The sequence below is a fragment of the Hippopotamus amphibius genome, chromosome 3 (assembly GCF_030028045.1).
Source record: "Hippopotamus amphibius kiboko isolate mHipAmp2 chromosome 3, mHipAmp2.hap2, whole genome shotgun sequence".
Lineage (NCBI taxonomy): Eukaryota > Metazoa > Chordata > Mammalia > Artiodactyla > Hippopotamidae > Hippopotamus > Hippopotamus amphibius.
This window is the reverse complement of record NC_080188.1, coordinates 20,087,706-20,110,701: the sequence shown is the minus strand read 5'-3', so window position 1 is coordinate 20,110,701 and position 22,996 is coordinate 20,087,706. Positions and strand designations below refer to the sequence as shown.

The following is a 22,996-nucleotide window of genomic DNA, read 5'->3' as shown; positions in this document are numbered from 1 at the left end:
GGAACTGAGGGCTCCGCAGGGGAAGGCTCCTGAAATGCCCCACCGCAGGCTGCCTGCACCCTCGCAGCATCCGCGCCCTGCCCAGATGGGTGACACCCGCCGGCTCCCAGTGCTCTTCCTTCCTTCCGGATCCCTGTGTGTGGAGCTGGGCTGATCTGTCAGAAATACTCCAGCTGGGGAGGTTGGTCATTAAAGCAATTTCCTGTCCCCTCAGAATATAAGAAAAGCTCTAGAAAATGTTAAATTGCTCTCATGTATGGGCATAAGGACTTTTAGGATTATAATACTGGTAGGAAAACAGTCCGAAAGGCGGAGTTGGGCCACATCTTGGTCATCGTGAAACTGAATGATGGGACATGGGTGTTCATTGACCATCCTCTCTGCTTCTGTGTGTTTGAGAGGTTCCAGAATGAGAGGTTTAAAAAAGGAGGAGAAAAGGCAGATGTCCTGTGTTCTTTTAAGTGCTACACCCTGAAGCTGGGACCCCCAACTCCATTCTCTGGGGGAGAGGCTCTGGAGGCCGAGGTCACCGCAGACCTCCGTGTCCCTGAGGCCAAGTGGCCTGTCTCCTGCTGCTCAGCCACTGCAGCCCCGAGGACTTCTCCTGAAACCCCCTCCTTCGATGTCTTTGGAGCCAGTCTGTCCTGGGCTTTCCTCCTCCCGGCACTCTCTTGTCATCCTTTCATTGAGCCCCCAGGCCTGAGCTCTGGAACTGAGTGTCCACCTGCTTGGTGGGCCCTGCAAGCACCTCACACTGTTGTGCAGCCTGGAGCCCATCAGTTTCCCTCCCCGGATCCTTCCCCGCCGTCCGTCCCCAGTGTGAGTCCCAGTAGGGACCCCAGAGTTCCTCTGGATGCTCCCTCTCATCTCCCACACCCCTCAATCCTGCAGCCATCCTTCCCGTACCTCTTACCCACCGGTCTCCTCCACCTGCTCTCTGCTCTCGCCTTGCCTGTTCCTCTTCCCTCGCCCAGACCATAGCAGCAGCCCTGGTGGCCCCCTTCCCTTGACCCGCTCTGTTCCACCAGAAGGAACTTCTTTAAACACATGTCGGATAGGGTCACGTGTCATATTACAGATTTAGTGGCTCAGAGTAAGGGCGAGACTCCTGATGGGACAGGGGTACAACCTCCCTGCAGCCCTGGCCCCTCACCACAGAGCCAGGGGTCATGCACAGGACCGGGAGTTCCTCCGAACCCTCTGCAGGCTCGCTTACCTCTGTGCGTTTGCTTATGCTCATCTGAGTGTTCTTTGAACCACCACTTGCCTCTTAACCCTGCTGAGGTCCTTATACTTGTCGATGCAGCTCAGATCTCAGAGTGTCTGTGTCATTGGACAGCGGGCTTCCTAGGCTGCAGCCTTGTCTGTGTTTGCATCTCTGGTGCCTGGGATATAATAGTGGCTCAAAAGGTATTTGTGGAAGAGAATTGAATATTTTTTTTATAGCATATCATCATTTGGTTAGAGTATAGCGCCTACCAGCAGCTGTATTAATTTCATATAGCTGCTGTAATAAATCACCACAAGCTTAGTGGCTTAAAGCCACACAAATTTATTGTCTTATAGTTCTGGAGATCAGAAATCTAAAATGGGTCTTACAGGCTAAAATCATGGTGTCAGCAGGGCTGTATTCCTACTGGAGACACCAATAGAAAATCTGTTTCCTGCCCTTTTCCAGCTTCTAGAGACTGGTGCGTTCCTTAGCTCGTGGCCCCAGCACCGGTTCTTTTACCTCTAAGGGAAGTGCCTCCTCCTTTCCCTCGTAATTGTGTCAGGCCCACCCAGATAATCCGGGATGACAGCCCCTTCTCAGGATCCTTCACCTAATCGCATCTGCAAAGTCCCTTTTGCCGTGTAAGGCAGTAAGCCATTCACAGATTCTGGGAGTTAGGACAGGAGCATCTTGGGAGGGTCATCATTCTGTCCACCGCTGCAGCCTTTTTCAGAAATCAGATGCTGAAAAGCTAGGGTTTTAAAACAACCAGTTAAGAGCTGTTTGAATATCGTTTTGAATTAGAATGAGATTAGCTCGGTCATATATTTCATTGCACACAAAGGAAGTTGTTCGACCTGTCTGTGCTCCAGCTCTGGAACAGAAGTCTTGCAGATCCCCGTGTCTGAGGCTTTCCACTATTTTAGGGTAACTCGGGATATGTTTCATGGGAATAAAATAGGAGGGACATGCAAAGCTTCTGCCCCCCCACAGTGAGGAGAAGAGGGAGCTTGTTTTCTCCTGAGAGGTTAGTTGCTGACAGATTTCTGCCTTTCTGATCCATTAGCCTGGTACCTGGGAGGGAACAGCAAAAGACAAAGCTGTTTTAAAAAAAAAAAAAAGTGTCAGTCCACCAAACAGAGCCTGGCGCTGCTGAGCTGCCCTTTTGAGAAGAGGAGATGTGGATTCCAGATGGTCGCCTTAGGCATGAATTGCTTTCTCCTGAGCCAGAAGAAAATGAAGATTAGTAATAATAAGTTTTAAAAATTACACCTAAGGGGTTGCACCTGAAAGAACAGAGGGCACGGAGCTGACGTTTGATGGAAGGGATCCATCGCTTATTGATCAGGGCCTGTTTGGTCCTCCCGGATGGTGACCTTGGAAACTTACATCATAGGATATCAGAGCCAGAAAGGGACCTTGGAAATCATGTTCCATCACTTAGAGGTGAGGTTCGACTCCATGCCCAAGGTCATATAGCTCAGTGGAATCAGGAATGGGATTAGAAATTGGGCTGCCTGAATCCTGATCTGTTGCCCTCTAACTGTCCCTTACTCTCAGAGAGGACGGATGCAGGCGAGATCTCTATAGTAGCTACTAATGGTAGGGTGTAACAAGCGCTAATCCTTTGTGGTACAGAATATAGATCCTGTCAGCATTCAGCAAGGTGCCGGGGACCAGAGGGCCAGGCAGGCTTTTGAGCTGGGCCGTACAGAGTAGGTAGAGTAATGGGTTCCAGTGCAGGGAGGCCAGTGGTCACCAGGCCAGGCCAAGGGGAGGTACCCTGAGTGGACGTGGAGACCCAGCTTTCTGGAGCAGAGTGGGGAGAGCTCCTTAGTTGGAGAAAGGATGTTGGAAGAGTCGGTGCGACAAATTTCGGAACTCCGGAAGTCCAGACAAAGGTCTTTGGACTTTCTGTGGGTGACCACAGAACTTCAAAGAGATTTGGCCTCAGAAAATGGCGACTGAACATGGAATTTTGAAGGGGAAGAGTTGCATGTGGCGAGACACTGCCTATGTTACTTTAGGAACCATACAGGAAAAAGAAGTAGCCAGAAGGGGGGGGCGCCAAAAATAAGACTTCCCTTGAGCATGGTCTCCAAAAGTGACCCTGCTCATCATTTCTTTTTTCAGTAAGATGCTGTCTCGATGGGGGTTGAGACTAGGATGGAAAGGCCTCAGGAGCACAGTGTGAAATCAGGCTGTGCTCCACACCACGTCTGGGCCCAGCTCCTCCACCCAGACCCACCCCTCCGCCCACTGTCACGGCGCCCGTTCACACCTCTGACCACAGGCCAACTTTCCCGACAGGAAATGGGGATGCTTGCTGCAGGGCCTGTGCTTGAGAGAGCGGAGCACTCAGTACCCATCACAGCCAGGCCTGGACTGAGTATCGGGATGAATAAGACACAACTCCTAGTCACGGAGCTTCAGGGGGTTGTGGGGAAGACAGAACTCATAAGCAGACACGCACGGTACCCAGTGGTAAGAGCCGTGTGTGCGGGGAGCGTGGCAGCACCAGGCCGGGTGCTCACGCGGCTGCAGCTGGCACTTCAGCCGTGGCCAGGGCACGGGGACGGCGTGAGCAGAGGCAGGCAGGCGAGACCCGCCTGGAATGCCTGCATGGTGGCAGGACTGGCGAGGAACGGGTGGATTCAAGACCCTGTCGGGAGGTAAAATAGGCTGAACACAGGGTCGGGTATGGCGTGCAGGGGCCGGGGCGGGGGGCGGGCATCAGGAAGGCCCCCGGTTCTAGCATGGAGGACACCACCTGAGATGGACAGGAGGACGTTAGGGAAGGTGGAGCGGAGCAGATCCCAGGGCAGGTGTGCACAGGTGGAGGTTCGAGTGCCTGTGGGCAGCCAGGTAAAGATGCCCCCGGCCTGGAGCCGCTGCGGGGCGGCCTGGGGCACAGCAAGGTGACGGGGCAGGCTTTTCTGGCCAGGCCTTCACGGTGGCCCGTTGCCTCCATCGGATAGACTCCTGCTTCTTCCCAAAGAAGCCAAGTCCGTGTTGGGGAAAATCTACCCCAGTCTGTGAGAACACCACCAGCTCTTATATGAAGAGAAGGAATTAATAAATTTGTCTGTGGTTATATCTACAGACGGGGACCCTGGCTTAGCAACACACGCAGAGAAATCACTGTGATCCAGCACCAGATGGCTAAATCTGAGCGTTTATTTTTCATAAACACTCTGATCTTTTAAACCGCTGACCTCAGTAATAACTGAGAAATTTAATTGTGCGGTGTCATTCCTTTGAAGCCAGGCCGTGTCACAGGCAATATCCTTTTCATCAGTAAAGCAGAGGCTGAGATCCAGCTCTAGCTGCACGCTCACCGCGGCATCTGAGCTGGCAGTATCCAGGGTGATGCCGCCACCGTCAGCCTCACCCGAAGCCCTGGAGTAAGAGCCATGCTGAGCAGAATCAAGTGCCTTTGACAGGACTTCAGTCTGGGGTCTCTTTGTGTTCCTGTGACTGCCCGTCCACTTGCTCCGCAGCTGTGGGTCAGATCCAGTCTCTGGGCACGTGTTTACCCATCAGAGCCTGTTGTTTTGCTTCTGTTACACCACTGTGTGTGTCACGACATCACTCATACAGATGCACGCTCCTCTCAAGCCTGTATTCTCTTTTGTGATCGTAATATTTATAACCATAATATTTGTTGTTACTCTAGATAAAAGGTTCCTATAAAATTCAGTTTTCATTAAGCGTTGTTTGTTAAGATTCCAGGAGCTCAACAGACAAAGTCTGGGGAACATTGTAGTTATTTTACTCAGAAATGGACTCCTAATAGCCATACACCTGTTCCTCTGTTTGAGGCGGCTGTTGATATTTATTTATTTTTTTTTTACCACTGCGTACTCTGTTTACCTCTGACATGCTGGCTCCTGGGCTCAGTTAACATTCATAACTAGAATGTGAGTTGTGAAGGTGCCTCTTTCTAATATACTGATACATTTTGTTTGCACAGAGATTTTGCTTATGTAGCAAGAGACAAAGACACAAGAATTTTGAAATGTCATGTATTTCGATGTGACACACCAGCAAAAGCCATTGCCACAAGTCTCCACGAAATCTGTTCCAAGGTAAGGTGGGTCAGGGCACAGAGGTCCGCCTCTCTCTTTTTTCCCACCGCTGAGCAGGGCAGGGGGTGTGGAAGGACAGGGGCGTCGGCACGTGGACCTGCAGGTCGAGCTCCAGGAGAAGCAGGCCGACGGCCAGCCCAGCCAGTGTGGTTCATACGCTTTCTGCGTGTCAGGCATTGTTCTAAATGGTGCTCCACCTACTAGAGGAGTACAGCCTTGGTCCCTCCCACAGTCTGGGGGTCTAATAGACAGAAGGGTGGCAGGTACGATGGCGGAGAGGCACTGGGTATCCCGCGCCCAGCTGGGAAGCAGGGGCAGGGAGTCAGGGCAGATTGCCCAGGGCCAGGGCCACCCGATGTGAGCGTGGACCTGGGGAGGAGGGAGGAGGGTGTGAAACCCGCTGGGGTGTCTGTGGAAGAGCAGGCGGCTGGGGGTGGCCGTGAGCACACACCGCCTTCACAGGACGCACGGTGGCGAGGCAGGGCTGTGGTCACAGTCTCAGGCTGGGAAGCGTCCCGCGCCCCTCCCCGGGCTCGCAGCCCCAGAGCCACCAGCCCAGCCTCGTGCCTCTGTCCCTCGGCCCCTCCCTCCTGCACCGCCTTCCCGACACACGCGTGGCCCCCCCCCCCCCCCCCCCCCCCGCCCAGCGCTTCCTCTGACGGTTCTCGTACTTGTCGGGACACAGCTCTGCGGCGCCGCGGCTCTGGCTGTTGCAGAGCCCTTTCTCGTGTGGACCTGAAACCTTCCCCTCTAGGGCCTCTGTGTGTTTACTTGAGATGTGTGGTCTGTAGCAGTGGACAGAGATGCCTTGTTCGTCTCTTTGCCGGGCAGCGTTTGTGACTTGGAGACCGTTGGAGCTGTGCCCTGTGCCTGGCACGTGGAGAGGGCTGGACGGGTGTCTGTCGTCGGGCCTTCCTGCTCCCGGCTTCCTCCTTTGTCCAGAAGGCCCCACCCTCTCTCTCGAGCCCCTCTGGGGGCTTGGGGTTACCAGGCTCCTAACCATCCTCGTCTGGGCACACTGCTTGGTTCCCCTGAATGAACCAGTGCTCCACAAGGGAGTCGGCCGAGAACGGACCACGGCCACAATGTCCTTTGACCTCCAAGGATACATGGTTAATGATCTCATTAGCCACACTCCCCACTGGCCTGTGTTCCAGCAGTGGCAGCCACACGTCCAGGACGCTGTCCCCAACTTCCCTCAGCCAGGCCTTTCCACTCCCCAAACTTACTGCTTGAATCTAAACACAGGACTTTGCCGTCACCTGTGTTAATGTCACCTTTCTGGTTCCAGGCTGGCATCGTTACCCAGCCTCCCCCCTACAAGTCCTCCTGAGCTGCTCAGGCCACGGCTACTGCCACCGCCACAGCCCAGCCTGGTCTCTGAGCGGCAGGAGCGAAGCAGGTGTAAGCCTCAGTTCCCAAGGGAGGGATAGGGACCAGGAGCTGTCCCCAGGCCCAAAATAGCCCAGCAGGCTGCTGCTCTGGCCAGGTGACTCGGATCTGCAGGGTGGGTTCTGGTCTGGAGACCCCGCCTTCACCCCAGCCCGTGTGCACAGAACTGCGTGGCCGGCCCTGGGGCAGCCGCTCCTGGCGCAGCCCGGAAGCAGGCGGCACTGCCCGGGTTTCATTTTCTCCTTCGTTCACGCAGCCAGTAGGATTCAGTGCCACTATGTGCCAGGCACTGTTCTGAGCAGACAGCAGAGACCAAAACAGAGACAAAAATCCTTGCCCTGGTGGAGCTTACGTTCTAGTGTGAAGCCCTCAGAACACAGCCTGGCACAGAGTAAGAGCTCAGGCGCAGATCTAGGGATGGCCAAGTGGAGCTCTGGGGAGAATGACTTGTCCCACCTGGGATGGAATGCTTGGGCTGGGGTGAGGTGTGAGTTGCTCTTGAGGTCCCTGAAGGTGGCTTCTTGGAGCCTCTAAACCCACAGCACTGTGAACAGGGGTGAGAAGTGCTGACTCTCACGGAAAGGAGATGTTAGTGCCCCCAGCAGAAAGACAATTAGAAAGACGGCTGACACTGAAATAGTTTGACAGTAACGCCAACAATAATAGCAGCTAACATTTCTAAGGGCTTATATTTACTCTCAGGACTGAAATAATTTGATTATCAGGGACATAAATATCATCTTCCGCACGTGCAGTGGCGGAGACGAGATGAGAGAGCAGGTGACGGGCTCAAGGCCACACCGCTAGTGAGTGGCGGATGTGGGATTTGAACCCATGTGCTCTGTCCCCAGAGCCCTGAAAAGAGTCCCTAAAAGTGGCCACGTGGACGCAGCAGGGCAGTGCACTGCCCCGTGTCCCACGGACCCCTGTGGGCCAGGAGGTCTGCGCGTGACGGGGTGGGTTGCCGGGGCTGTTTCAGTCGAGGTGGGGGCCTGGTAAGTGGAGGAATAAACCAGACAATTAGGAGACTGTTAGTTACTCTGAGGTACAGTCATTGCCTCTGCTCCCCGGAGAAGATGGGCTCGGTTCTCAAAATATGCAGCTCGGAGGTGGGGGTGGGAAGTCAGGCAGTAGACGAAAGCGGGTTTAACGTGGAAGTGAAGTCGGCGCAGACACCCCGTGACGCGAGGACACAGCGTCTGTAACCACAAGCCAAAGTCACGTTTCCTCTGCTTCAGATTATGGCCGAACGGAAGCATGCCAAAGCCCTGGCCTGCAGCTCCCTCCAGGAAAGGGCCCACGTGAACCTCGACGTTCCCCTGCAAGGTAGGTGGGCGGCCCTGCTCCTTTCCCTGGTGCGCTCCGCCCAGGTCAGCAGGTGCGGGGTCTCAGACTCCCCGGCGTGTCTAGCCTCCCTCAGGACCTCGCTTGACCCCGCAGACCCGGGCCGCACTCGGGGCCTCGGGCGCGGCTTAGAGCTGATTTTGTGTCAACAGAGTTAGGCCTCAAGGGCTGGGTTGAGTTTTATGGTTGTTGGACGAGATTAGAGAAAAGCTATCTTGAGTGCTTTTGTAACTCCTGTACAGCGTGGGGTAAGGACCAGAGATTTTTAAAATATGTGGGTTGATATCTTGGGGAGCTCTGTGTAGTCATTTTTCCTGTCTCTGATTGCACCCTGTGTGATTAAGTTTAACTCAGGGCATCAACCACCCCTAATTAAATAGAGCACCCAAAGCTGCTACGTAGCACACATCCAAGAGACAGTCACAGCAGAACACATAGCTTCCAGTTCCTGCTCTCAAGTGCTTTCCTACCTAGAAATGAAAGGTGAGTGGGATTTTGACTGACGGCTCCAGTGTCTGGTGGAAGAAAAGGCTGTTCTTGTAGAATGACTGGCACATTCACCTCTAGAAACACAGGACGTTACGTGCATGTTGGAACCGTTGAGAAAGATATGTTGCTTTATTCCCTGTAGTAGATTTTCCAACACCAAAGACTGAGCTGGTCCAGAAGTTCCACGTGCAGTACTTGGGCATGCTACCTGTAGACAGACCGGTCGGTACGTGAAACATTTATTGTCTTTCCACTTTGCAGGTGTTTGGGAGCTCATAAGAGGTGTTCACCCTCGCATGAGGGTGGGGTCTGCTATTTCACTCCCTTGCCTTGTCTTGGATCAGACCCTCACGCTGTCATCAGCCAGAGCGCACAGACAGCCCTGATCAAAAGATCAGTACGGCACAGGCTAAGCTCCTCGGGTGCATGGTCCCAGAATACAGGGACTTGAACAAAGTGGACCTGATTTCTCATTCGCCCAGCAGTCCAGAGCTGCGTGAGCCAGGGCTGTGGAAGGGCCCCACCATTCTGAACTGAGGCTTCCGTCCCTGGGGCCAGGGTGCCTGCTTCAGTCCTTGTCACGTGCTGGGTGGGAACAGGGGGCTGAGGGAGCCCTCCTGCTTTCCTGTTAAGGTGTGACCCAGAAGCGCACACAGCAGTCAGTGGTCAGCTCCCTTCTCAGGGGCAGAATTTAGTTGCTTAGCCATACCAAGCTGGAAGGAGGCTGGGAGAGGTAGCCTTTTCCTGGGTTAAAAAAAAAAAAGAGCTGTGGAGAAATCAGAACCCTCTTGTACTGCTGGGGCAAATGTCACATGGCGCAGCCACCCTGGAAAACAGTCTGGCAGTCCCTCAGAGGTTAAATATAGAGCTACCATTTGACCTAGCAGTTCTGCTCCTGGACTTAAACCCAAGTGAAGTGAAAACATCTGTCTACACAAAGCCTAGTCCACGAATGTTCATAGCAGCATCATTCGTAATAGTCAAAAAGTAGAAACAACTCAAGTGTCCATCAGCTGACAAGTGGATACATCAAATACACTTCCATACAGGGTACTTTATTTGGCAATAAAAAGGAATGAAGTGTTAGACACGCTGCAACACGTCCAAACCTTGAAAGCATGAGGCTAAATGGAAGAAGCCAGTCACAAAGGACCGTATCCTGTGCGATTCCATTTATGTGAAGTGTCCACTTTAGGCACATCTCTAGACGTAGGGCTAGGAGGCTGGGAGGAAATGGTGGGGGATTTCTGAAAGGTATGAGTTTCTTTTTGGGGGTGATGAAAATGTTCTCAAACTGTGGTGATGGTTGCACGCTTCTGAATATACTAAAAACCGTTGGGTTTTGCACTTTAAATGAGTACGTTGTATGGTATGTAAATTATATCTCAGTGAAGTTGTTCTCCCACCCATCCACCACTAAAAATGGCTGTGGGAGAACACCTAGCCAAAGGGCCCCATTGAATAGCACATACTGTTCGTGTCCAGAGGCCATCCAAACGTGGCCTTAAGTGACAAAGTACAATGAAAGGTGATCAGGGTCATCTGGCAGATGCTGGCTTCTGTTGGGTCCCCTTTTACAAGGTTTCTTGCTTAGAAAAAAGCAGCATTCAAATACTGTTTATACACTCGGAGCTGGGGAATCTTTGGGAGGGGTGGGGAGAGAGATGGTCTGGTTAGACAGGACATCGCACACTGCTTCTCTGGAGGTATCTCGTGACCCTTCTTTTTGTTGAAAAAGCTGGCATTTCTTTTCTTTTGAGCAATGAAATGCTCAAATGAAATGTCTTTTCTGGGGCTACAAAAAAAGACCAGTCTCGGCACAGGGGTTACTGGGTGATTTGGGCCCACATTTGAGAGTCAGAAATAGCTTTTTTTAGGACCTTTTTCAATTATCCCTTCCATCCACAGGAATGGATACCCTGAACAGTGCCATAGAAAGTCTCATGACCTCGTCCAGCAAGGAGGACTGGCCATCGGTGAACATGAATGTGGCCGACGCTACTGTGACTGTCATCAGTGAGAAGGTGAGAAGGGTGGCGGATGCAGTTGGCCTGTCTGGGATGCAGCGAGGTCTCGGATACAGTAAGCTCCCATGAAACTTAGGCACGTGCCAAGGCTTGGCCTCTGGGGAGTTGTGCTTGCTTGTGATTAAAACAGCCCACATTTTTAAAGAGAGAGAGAGAGAGATTTTGCCCTTTGTGTCTGGATCTCTGCATACCTTAGAGGCTTCTATTCTGGGGCTCCTCCTTCTTCCTTCCTGCGATGCCTGGGAGATTGGAATCGTTTGCTAGAGGTGACTGTATGATACTAGCAGTAACTCACTAAGGGAGCTTGGTTCTCTGCAGGCTCTGGTATTGACTGGGCTGTTATCTGGGCTTGGGGTGCAGGAGATGTTCCTGTGGTGGAAGGTCCTGTGGTAGCAGGGACTGCTGGTCATCTGGAGAGAGGCCAGCATTAGCCTCAACACCTCAATTATCTGAACTTTGTGAGTGAGGAAACAGAGGCACAAAGAGGTTAAGTAACTGCCCACAGGCACACAGCTAGGAGTAGCAGGGTCAGTTTTCCATCCTGCCTGTGTGAGGCCCCTGTCATGGAAAGACCGTAAGTCCTTGGTCTGCTCTTGCCTCTGTCCACTAGCAGCTCACCTTCAAGCCCAGTTCAGTTTCCAAAGAGGAGTCAGACGCTCACTGACCCTACCTGCCACTCCAGCCTGCCCTGCTGGATTTTCTTAAATCTGCAAACATGTGGTGCCTTTTCCTACCTCAGCACCTTCACAAGCGCTGCTCCTTCTGTGCTCTACCCCTTCGCCTTCCCAGCCCCTACCCAGCTCTCGGTGTAAATGTCATTTCTCCCAGCAAACCTTGCCGGCCTCTCAGAGCAGCTGAGTTTGCCTGTTAAGCAATCCCACAGCACCTGAGTGAATATGTACTAAGTCAGCGTGTTGGTGAGCCACGTCGACGTTCCGGGTGTGTTTACTAATTTTCGGGAATTGCGTATGGCTGCTGCCAAGGATGTGGTGTTCATAAGAATGAATTCCAGACCCTGCTGAATTCGGCATCACGGATACCAGTTTGTGGAAAGGGGGAATAAAAGAGATTCGGCAACTTTGTTTTACAGTTTTAGATGGAACTGTGATTCTATGTGCTGTTTCATTGGGGAAGAAGACCCGGATGGAAGGAGATCCCATGGCTCCTTTTCTCTTGGTGCCCTGGGATTTCTGCTGGGTTTGCCTGGGCAGATGGGTTCCGAGCCGCCGTAGGGGCAGTACGGGAACAGTAGACGTGACCTTGTTCCTACCCGCAGTGAAGCCGCGGGCTTGGCCTGGAGCCAGCAGGGACCAGAACACACACACCTGGTTGCAGTGCGGTTCAGAGCAGATTAAATGCTGGAATGAGGCCCCCACAGCAGCGGGGCCTCTCCAGACACATTTAGAAAGTTGCCTTTCTAGAAAAATACAAGTCCTTTCTAAATTCAGTCTGGCTGTGTATTTTTAAATACCATTTCCTCTGTGCAGCCGCTCTAAGCGGATTCTGTGACTTAAGGTCCGAACATGTCTGTGACTATGGCTGGGCTGCTGAACAGTGTCTCTTGCAGAATGAAGAGGAGATCCTGGTGGAGTGTCGGGTGCGATTCCTGTCCTTCATGGGTGTCGGGAAGGATGTGCATACGTTTGCCTTCATCATGGACACCGGGAACCAGCACTTCGAGTGCCACGTTTTCTGGTGCGAGCCTAATGCCGGTAACGTGTCCGAGGCGGTGCAGGCCGCCTGCATGGTGAGTGAGCCCAAGACGGGGGTTCGACCCTCCAGCCCCTGCTTTTGTTTAATATGCCGTAACTTAGAGCAGGGTTACTGACCTAAGCCAAGTCTGACCTCTAAAGTAATGCCTTGCTGTGTAACACCCTCATTCCCGTGGACAGAACCAATCGTAACAAGCACTTTGCCATCTGAAGAGGCCAGGACACCTGAAAGAAGCGGGACTGGACGGAGCCAAGTGCTTCTGTAGAGACTCCAGGAACGCAGGAAATGGTGATCTTCACCACCACGGATTTGAGGACTCATTCTTGATTCCTAATTAATTTCAGTACATGATCAGGAGATGCTGCTCTTGTTTGAGTTGGTGCTGTTTGGAACCAACTCAATAATTTTTTAAAAATTCAGTGTGTTGAATGGTTTTTATTTTAGATAGTTGGTCTAAGTGCATTGTTCTTAAATACTTTGCTTACTTTATATCTATGAACTCTATTCCTACCACAGCCCTGTCAAGTAGTTCTCTTTTATTTATAACAAAATAGAGGCTCAGAGCAAAGGACAGCCCCCAGGGCAGAGTTGGTAAGTGACAGAGCCTGCGTTCACCCCCGAGTCTCTGGGTAATAAAGCCAGTGCTCTTTGCATCACATATATGATTTCAAACAAACGGAAACACCTTGTCATTCGTTCTGCACACATCCTTTGAGCTCCCATTATTCTAGGCACTGGGAAGGTTCTAGTAAGAAGGAGGGAACTGTTTGTAGACATCCAAGCCTGGGCTGCATGGTGTATTCTAGCAACAGACGGTGGGGTTGCTGGAACCAAGTGGAAGGAGGTGAGGTCCATGCCCACAAAGGGCCTGGGAACTCATGCCAGGGTGTGACCTTCAGCAGAGGTGGTTAAACAGAAGAGTGAATAGACCAAGTTAGGTTTTAAAGCGTACTCCAGAAAAGAGAGAAGAGAACAAAGTGGAGGAGGGTTGAAAGGACAGGGCAGAGGTGGGGAGACGAGGAGGAGGCCAGTTTACTGGCCCAGGAGAGAGTTGGATCTAAACCGGGAGGGGCAGCGCAAAGACAGAAGCAGGTGATGGGGACTCAGCTGGCTGGCAGTGAGGAATGCCGAATTTGAAGCACCTGCACTTCATTCAACACAATCCACCATTTGTGGGCCGGACTCTGGGAAGTTCAAGTGGGACCAAGACATGATCTTGCATTATGGAGTTTAGGTCTGTGGGGGGAGACGGGTAAACCAGGATTCTGTTATGGTGTAGAAAGTGCTCTAAGTGAAAGTGTAAGACTGCACCGGATGGAGGCGTGACTGGGAGGAAAAAGGGGGCCCTGAAAGTAGGTCGCTCACCAGGCCTGAGGTGGAGGAGTAGCTAGAAGCGTGCGATTGAAGCACTTGTTTGTTTGTTTGTTTGGGGGTGGGGTGGCCGCAGTTTTGAGGCTGAGGGAAATGGGCCAGTAAAGCCAGATTGAAATGGGGGTCATATTTGTAGTTGGGCCAAGGTCTTGGTGGTAGATGAAGAGCCTGGGGTTGGGTTAGAGTGCTGCTTGGATTAGAGTGACTTTGAGACCAGCCAGAAGATGCCGAGAGTCCAGGAAGAGGCAGAGCTGAGGGCGGTGGAGGGCATTCTCTGTTTCTTTACAGACAGCACATTGCTAGGTTAACAAAGAGAGAAAAGGATGAGGTGGACAGATGGCAGAGGCAAAGGTCGGAGATGAGAAGAGAGCCAATTGGCTTTTATCTTAAAAGACACCTTCGAAATGGAGAGAGGAGGAGGGGGAAAGGAAGGGAAGACCTGTGTTGTGTACTTATTATCTGGCTCCCTTCTCACCGCAGTCCTGGTTAGAGTATAGTTTCCCCTCAGGTGCTGTGGTGCCAGGATTCTAACTCAAATCCACCTGCCCATAAAGGAGCAGGGCCAGGAGGAGGAGAGCAGGGCAGCCCAGCAGTCGAGATGAACCTCCTGACCAGGCATATGGGGAGTAGAAGTGGGATGAAGGGACTGTGTGAAGAAAAGAGAAAACGGGAGAGTCCAGCCAAGCAGAAATGGATGGTGACTGTTCAGGTATTTTGTGAAATTGTGAAGGATCATAACAGATGGTTTCAGTCACAAAATGAATGGCTTTCCGCCTTAATTATACATTTTAATGCTGATGGCAATTAAATAATTAGTTTTATCACTGGTTACAGTTTGCTCTGCTTTCCAGACTCATTTTCTCTCCTCTAGAAGCAATTTCTACTCATTTGTTTACTGTTTTAATTGTATTAGGGCCACCAGCTAAAGTGACTCAGCCAATCTAGTAGAAGACATACGGGTAAAATCAAACCTTTACACCCTGTACAGCATTTCTAACTCAGTGGCTTTCCTCTTGATTCAAATCTGCATGATTCTCCATATGAAATATTTAGGCATGAATTTATACAATCTGAAATATCTTTGGCATTAATACATTCTGAGTCTACTTAATTTTAGGCATATTTTGCAGCTCAGTGGTGTAGGCCCAGCTGAAAGTATTTTGATGAAATCTAGAGTGAGATGGAGAGGGATCCTCTTAATGAAATTCATCAGGCATAATTTTGATTCACGCTGGATATAACGTAACTAACATTAGAAACTCCCAGTCCAGTGTACCATGTTGCCATACCTGCCCATTATAGAACTGCTTTGGAAGTGTCTAGTTTTGATTATAATGCAGACCTAGAAACATACTTTACACACAGGAGACGTGACAAATCATTTTTCATATGATTGGATTGAAAGGGACTAATTTTGTGGCCTGTGACAGCACTTCGTGGTAAGAGTCTTGCTGTAGTCTCCTAGGAAAATGTAAATTTGTTTTATGGTATTTCCTTTGTATAGTGTTAGGCATGAAATAATTTTAGATCAAGAATTTCTCTGAGTTGAGTAAAACAAAGGAAAAGTATGTTTTCAAGGAAAACATGCACACAAATACATGTGTTTTCTAAATCCTCTTCCAGTGTGTTTTCTAAATCTTGGCTTATATAACTTGTACATATTTGTGTGTGGAGTGGTGGCAGTTGTGTGTTGATTCCCAGTTAGCCTGGTTACAGGCTCCTCAAAGGTGTAGTATATTGAATTTTCTGTCATTGTGCTGTTTCAAGACCAATTTGTTGCAGTTTTGGTATGCATTCTGATAAATGGTGATCTTCTATTAAAGTATGGCATTTTTTTCTATTAAAAAATTTACCTTTAAAAAAAAAAAAGAGTCTTACTGTAGGATAGTTCATGCTTTTCAGAGAGAAACATCAGCCTGTGTCACAGTTGTTCTCAGGAACCTGTTAGTATTTAAGTAGATTTTTAAAAATCAAAGTGCTTGAATTTTTTAAGTGTTTGGATTAGAAAAAAACATGATACATTTTAACCTTTTAATCTAATTTTGAAGAATTATCTTTGCATTGATACAAAAGTAGGTGGATTGTATCTTTATGTTTCTGCAGGATAGAAACTGTCCCTGGTGCCAGTGCTAATGGATTTTTAAAAATTAATCTATTAAGATTTGGACTTGTATATAAAACATATCCTGAAATCTTAATACATAATTTTTTTTAAATTAAAGCAGGATGGCAACAAACATTGATGAATGCTTTTGTGTTGCTAGGCCTATTTTAGGCATTCTGCAGGTACTCCTCAATCATAAGTGTCTTTTAAGGTCGCCATTCTTCAGCCATTTTACAAATGAAGAAACCAAGGCTCGGAGAGATTTAATGACGTGCCTGGGGCCATACGGTTCACAAGTGGTGGAGCCGGATTCAAACCCTGCCCTGCGTACCATGCTGACTCTCAGTTAGCCACGAGCGCCTACTTCATTACCTGTCTGAGGAAAACGTTAAATAACATCTCTCCCAGTCCTTTTGCTTTTCACTCGTTCTTTGACTGTGAGGTATATACATCGCAGCCTCGCAATACTGAGACATTTAAGAGAATTTAAAACACTCTGCATTAAGGAAAAAAAATAATAAACTCCTGGATTCATGTTTAGGAGCTAGGTCGTTCATCTTTGGGAGGAAATATACTGATGAGTTAAAATCACATTAAACAAGAAGGGATGATTCACTATTAACGGCCATAAAATTTTTTTATTTCAGTTACGATACCAGAAGTGCTTGGTAGCCAGGCCGCCTTCACAGAAAGTTCGACCACCTCCTCCGCCAGCAGACTCTGTGACCAGAAGAGTCACCACCAATGTAAAACGAGGGGTCTTATCTCTCATTGACACTTTGAAACAGAAACGCCCTGTCACAGAAACGCCATAGCTGCATATGTGAAAGGATTCTGTCATATTTACTGGAGATTGAATGGCTACACTAAAGAAGAGGAGCTGATCTCTGGCCTTCCATTCAGTTGCGGATGCTTTGTCTTCAGAGATTTATCCTTAACCAGTGTTAGACAAGCATGTTCTCTCGTCTTGCCACCATCGTGTGATATGAAAAGAAGCATGACTAATTTTTTTGCTGTCAGTAAGTTACATCATGAGCAGTGGAAGGTCCCTTTCTTATTGTAAATATTGTGAACATTATGTAACTTCACACACACAGGGAAGAATGTGGCCACCCCCTCCCAGTGAAGAAGCTGAGTCCTTGGAGTGAATGACGCCTGAGTTAGTTTCATTGTCTTCTTGACTGGATCTGTCATAGGCAACTTTTAGTCCTATAGCACTTTGCCCTGTTTTCAACATTGGAGTAGACGCTGCATACCAGATACAACTGAATTGCTGTAAAAACAGGATGAGTTTTTTGTTTTAGTTTTTCATAAGATCGGACCTTTGGTTGACAAAATTGGCTGTTGGCATCAGTATAGAAACTTCCTTGACGAGCTCTTTGACACGTCATGTGTCACCATTTCATGTCTACAGCTGTTTGTGAAATGTTGGGAAAAAAGTGAAGCTTCAAAATTGAAAAACTAAATTTCAGAAATTAAAATCGAACAAAAATAGCCTTTCTGTTCAGATGGTTTTCAAACTGATTATTAAGAAAAAGAAAGAGATTAACAAAATCATCATGCATTTTGGGTGGGACATATTTCAAACTTCTGCCTTATACTGTACAGTGCAGCTAGAGAATTACAGTTCACTATGGCCATTCTCTACATAAACAACATTAAAATGAAATATTCCTCATAAGCCTTTCATCCTTAGTTTGATAATTAGCCAATATGCAATTTGGAGTTGAGGAAATGTCATTTATATTTTAGATCTCCACCACCACACTGTTTTCCGCCTCCTAGGTAAACGTTCTGCTAGGATTCTGCATCTAGCTCAATCTTACCTTAATGCTTTTTGCCCAGAAAGCTGTCTGTCCATCATGTATTGTCCATGGCAACAAATTTCATTAAATTGAACCTTTCTAAATTTATGTATTTAATATTAAAATTTCTTGGACTCTAGATATATTTTAAATTTTAAATTTTTTCCATTTATTTTCAAGATTTAAAAGTTTCATATCAGAGCAAAATATACATAGGAACAAAGGACTATTTAACAGGTTTCCCAAAAATAGCACTTTCCTGCTTCTCTAACTATAGATGAGACTTAGCTGTAAAGATACACAGATTTAGACACTTGTTGATACTCTTTTAAAAAAGAAGTTGCTAAGAAGCTCAATCTAAACATTAGTTTCATTTACTTTTCAATGATAAAATTCTCATTTTACAACGTTGTAAAAGTAACGCTTTATGTTTGTCTACTGCTATGTACTTGTCAAAATGGTTTCCACATTATCATCATATTTGAGCCTTATAAGGTAGAGAAGGTACTAAAAACATTTGAGAAATAAAAAATATGAATTAAAGAGGCTCAATCACCCAGTCGAAGATCTCACGAAAGTTAGTGAGAAAGCCAGAACTAGGACCCATGCTTCTCAACTCCCAGTTATCAAGTTATGCTGCTTCCACACCAGTCAGGAGGAGTCTTTCCAAAATTGCTCTGGGCATATCCAGTTATTGTCAGGCAATCTTAGTATTCCCTATATAAGTAGGGAAGTATGTCCAAATTACTCACGCAGTGATATAAAACCATTGCCCGATCTCAGTTTTCCTGCAATGTGCCTCAAATGTGTTGTAGGGGACAGGATTCTACATGCAGCACAGCCTGTTCAACCCACAAGACTATCCACAGATGATGTTACATGTGGTAGAAATATTCCTCACTCATGACACTTAGCCACCAGGGAACACGATAGAATGAGTAGCTGGCCTCCTGCCTCTGTTCCCTCTGAGAATTCTGGAATTGTTTGCTAGCACCCTAGTGTTATGACAAAAAAGATGCCACTCTAGAAATGAATTTTACTTCTCACCAGCCTATATACATTCTACTAAACTTACCAATGATATCCTAAGAAATTACTGCATTAAGAAAATCCTTACTGTGCCCTTAGAAAAGCTGTTCAAAATTCAATCATGATGATCTTACATCTTGACCTCCACAATGAAACATTTTAGTGTGATAAACTTCAAAATTCTTAAAAGTGATCCACTTTTGTATTGGAAATCTCTACCAGAACCCCATTCATTTTTTTTAAGGCATACATTTGTTTTCAGGATCAAGAATACTGAGCTAGCTTTAAGTAGGAAACTGATTTATATATGCAATTATAGGATGCATTAAGATGAATGATAGCCTTTACATACTGAAAACTTTACTGCAGATATTTTGTTTTAAAAATAGCTTTGCATACTAAATGCAATTAATTTTGTAAAATTAATTATGTTAAGCCGTATGTTCAGACACTTTCTGCCATGGCCAAAAAGTATGTATGAAAGTATGTGTGTATTTCCTGTGAAAGGATGCCAATGTTTTACCTGATATTGTAGTGACTCTTCAGTTATCTATGCATTCTTTGTATCTGTGATTTGGTAAACAGGCAGCCATGTTCACTATGCCTTGTATGTCTTATCATTTTTTTAATTAACCTGTTAAATACAGCTTAAAATATTTTTATTTTATTTATTCTATTTTTACTGAAATATACTGCATTATTGTGTTAATGTATTATCTTTACTGGATATTATCTCTCAGTGTATCCAGGTCTAAGTAATCTCAGTGAACTATACATTGCCTAAAAGGTGGTTTTGTAATGATTTGTAGTCACATTTTTATCGGAATATGTAGAAGAAAAGGCAAAATACTTAAAAGTTCCTTTTATTTTTTAAAAGCAGCTAGATAGACGCAGACTTGCCACCTCAGTGTGCTCCTTGGCCGCATCAAGGGGAACAACCAACATGCCTATGGCTAAAAACTTTACTTTGCAAACTTAAAGCACTGCTAGGTGCTTCGTTTTTATATCCTTCACAACACATGTGAGCTCATCTAAGAGGCACATGTCCTCATGCCCTTTGTCTCCACTTGGATATATGATCACACATAGCTAATCAGGACCACTGTTTTTGTTTGTGTCTGTCTTACTGCATGAAGCGACATTAGACCCATTTCCATTAAAATAAGTTCCTGGTGATACATTGTTGGCACTGCTACTTTCTAAAAAATTCCACTTTATGATTTTATGACGAACATTTGTACGATTCTGCACAAGGTCATTTACTAGAAGCCCTAAATCTTTCCTCCTTTTCTTATATGACACTCATTTATATGACTTACATGACACACTCGTTGCAACACAAACTCAAGATTTCATGAACAATGTGAGAAACATTTCCCTAACTGATATTAGCACAGCTTAACTAGTAAAAGCATTAGCTCTCTAGTTTGCCAGGCTTACTTAACCCAATACACAGCTAACGTGTGTTATGAAGTTTATTTCAGCTTCAGGGAAGAGATACTGCCTCACACGTCATAAGTGAGAGCGCTCCCTGCCACCCAAAGCAGCTTGTTTATCCCAAAAGAACATTTGGTTTTGCTTTCTGCCCCTTTTGCTGTTGACCACTTTTACACATTTAAATGTAATATGTTGTGAGAATAAACTTAGCTGCATAAAATGTTTGGCTCATTTATCTGACATCGGTTATACATATCCAGGAATAGAAATAAAAGTTCAGTGTCTCCATGCCAATCATTTTATTTTCAAATTATTCTTACCTCAAAAATCAGCTTAGTCATGTAAGATTCTGCTTTGATTAGTAATTGTATATTTCCGCCTGGTAAGAACTAGAAAGTAACTAAATTTTGAATAATTCATCACACTCTCCTCAGGAAGACAACTGGCATTTTGGACATAGAGGCTTATTTAGTCACCAACTTGATGTTTGTGTAAGCACTCTTTCTAATATTAAGAAAGTCCATCTTTCCTTTAAGAACCTGATATCAAAAACATCAAAGAGTTGTACAGGCACTTAATCCGAAATGAAAGGTAACTAGAGAAGCTGCAGCTGAATCTGGTTTAGTTTAACTGTTAGACATATGGAAGAAGATAAATGGAATTTGAAGTATGTACCCATTTTTTGTTCATCTTGCATTTCCCCCAGTAGTTTATCGTCTTTTCTCAAAGGCAGTTACTCTCAAAGGGCAAAATTTCATTTGGTTTCAGGCATTATATAGTAGCAAATAATTACACATTAAAAACCTGAATTTGCTATCACAGTGTCTAAATACCAGTAATTTCACTATTTTAGATTTTTGCAGCACTTTAAGAAGCTGAAGAAAGAAAAATGTCAGTGTAATCAATATTCTCCTTCACTAGAATTCTCGCATATTGTTTTTATCCAAAGTATTTTTCCCTTTTTACTCTACCAAAATATTTAAATAATTGATTATCTCCTTCTTAGAAGATTCTTAAAGAAGAAACCTGCAGGCTTAATGAATGAATGGTTTAATTCAGAATCTCCATATACTTTTATAAAGCAAAAAATAATTTATAACAAGATTCATGTTATGAGATACTGAAAATAAGTGGCTAAAGTTGTGACGTGACATGAACCACATGCTGCTATAGAGATCAGAAAAATATCCTGAACTATTTCATAACAGTGTGAGTTTTCTTCTTATAACTACTAACAGAAAATAAAAATCTCAGACCTGCTACTTTTGAACAATGGAACACTCTCCAGCCTGGGGCAGAGGGAAGAGGTCAGGAAAGGGATAAAAGATTCCTGGGATAAAATATCAACTCTTTACTGAACAAAGTTCAGTTCAGCTGCACTGGCCTCCCAGAGGCATGGAAGGCTCTAAGCCAGAGAGTGGGAGGAGGAGGAAACCATACTATAACTTTTAGAGCAAAGATTATATAGCTTTTGATATTTGAAAGTAGTAAAATAAGCTGAGCATTTAGAACATTTCTGTATTTTTTTTAGTCATAATTAACATGCGAATTCTTTTGGTATTTAAAAATAGTAAGTCTGGTTCAAGTATAAAAAGTCATGTCTCCTTTCTTCACTGACACATTTTACTGGTAAATCTTCAGCTAAAAAAAATGTATTACTGCTAAAATGAAATTCACCATTTTTTATCTCTGCTTCAAGTGAGAAAATTATAGATTAGAGCTGAAATGTTCATCTTGAAGAGGATAATATTCTATTAAAATCATGCCACCTGAATTGAAATTTAGGAATTTACATAACACTATTCAACACAACTGGATTCTGAAAATACAACTTTAAATTTCAAACTTTACGAACGTGTCTATGAACATGTTTTTAAAAAACAGGATTTACAGTTGCAACTTATTTGATTTAATGTCGATTTCTGTTGCCATGATGAAAAACAATCAATAGGCCCAGAGATGATAATCCTAACCAATTCTCGGAAGGCAACTGAGAATACAGTCAAGACGCACTGACGTTTAATGGAATCAAAATAGCTGCTACAATATATTTTAATTGAGCATCAGAAATGACTTACCAAAGTTTGATTACTGTGTGCCATTTGAAATGACCATTTCACCTGATCTTTGAATAGAATCAGAAATTTGTATAGATTTCTTCAACAATAGGTATGTCGCTTGTATTCAACAGTTTGGCCTCTTCCTCAGAATTACTATTTAGATGGAAATTTGCTTACAGTCACTTTTTTTTTAACAACAGTATCTTGGCATAAATAGTCAGAAGGGAGAGCTTATATTCAATCTGCTCAGGATCCTGAAAGCTCTTGCAGTGAAAAACAGTTTTCGCTCTGTGAATAGACATCTGAATTCCCCACACCTAGAACTTTGGACCTTCCTGTTCTTCCTACTCAAACTCAACCTCAATCACATTACAAAAGCTCAGAACATCTTCTGTTTAAAGACTACTTTGATGTTTAAGGAAACAAATGAATCTTGACAGTGATTGAAAATGTTAAACTACAGCTGACTTGATACTGAAGCGCAATCTAAAGTCCATGCAAGAGCATGTTTTCCCACCTATGCTTTCTAATAAACTGCCTCATGTATTAACTTTGAAAAGAAGTCTGTTACAAGGCACACAGCGCTTCCCTTCAGGAAAAAATGTTGCAGCTTTAAAACCAGTGTCCTAAGTCCAAACAGAAAGTAAACAAGAATGAGACAAGTTCTAGCAGCTGATTCTGAGTCTACAACTGTACATTCTAAAACAGATCAGCACCCAGCTATTGAACTCTCTGAATTCTGCTCTGCTTAATTCACCTACATTATTCTCACTTGTCTTAATTCTCTTGAAGGTAATAATCACATTTAGAAGATACTAAGTGACCAAAAGGATGAGTATTTTGTGTAGAGATGTCTAACCTTCAGAGAAATACCAGACTTTGAAAAAAAAATCTACTACTCGACCTCTAAAAAACACAAGACAG

General features: G+C 45.9%; 1 protein-coding gene across 13 annotated transcripts in view; it reads left to right on the top strand.

Annotated features, from left to right (window-relative positions):
* Positions 1 to 19,242, top strand: part of APBB2 (amyloid beta precursor protein binding family B member 2) — a 360,089-nt gene extending 340,847 nt beyond the window's left edge. For 11 of the 13 annotated variants that reach the window (XM_057729823.1, XM_057729827.1, XM_057729824.1 and 8 more), the window contains 6 exons: positions 5,187 to 5,301; positions 7,932 to 8,019; positions 8,669 to 8,752; positions 10,435 to 10,550; positions 12,121 to 12,300; positions 16,389 to 19,242. In XM_057729823.1, coding sequence (XP_057585806.1) covers positions 5,187 to 5,301; positions 7,932 to 8,019; positions 8,669 to 8,752; positions 10,435 to 10,550; positions 12,121 to 12,300; positions 16,389 to 16,556 — 751 coding nt within the window. In that variant the 3' untranslated portion in view covers positions 16,557 to 19,242. The remainder of the gene's footprint in view (positions 1 to 5,186; positions 5,302 to 7,931; positions 8,020 to 8,668; positions 8,753 to 10,434; positions 10,551 to 12,120; positions 12,301 to 16,388) is intronic. The other 2 variants (XM_057729829.1, XM_057729825.1) reach the window with 1 other exon arrangement.
* The last annotated feature ends 3,754 nt before the right edge of the window (positions 19,243 to 22,996 follow it).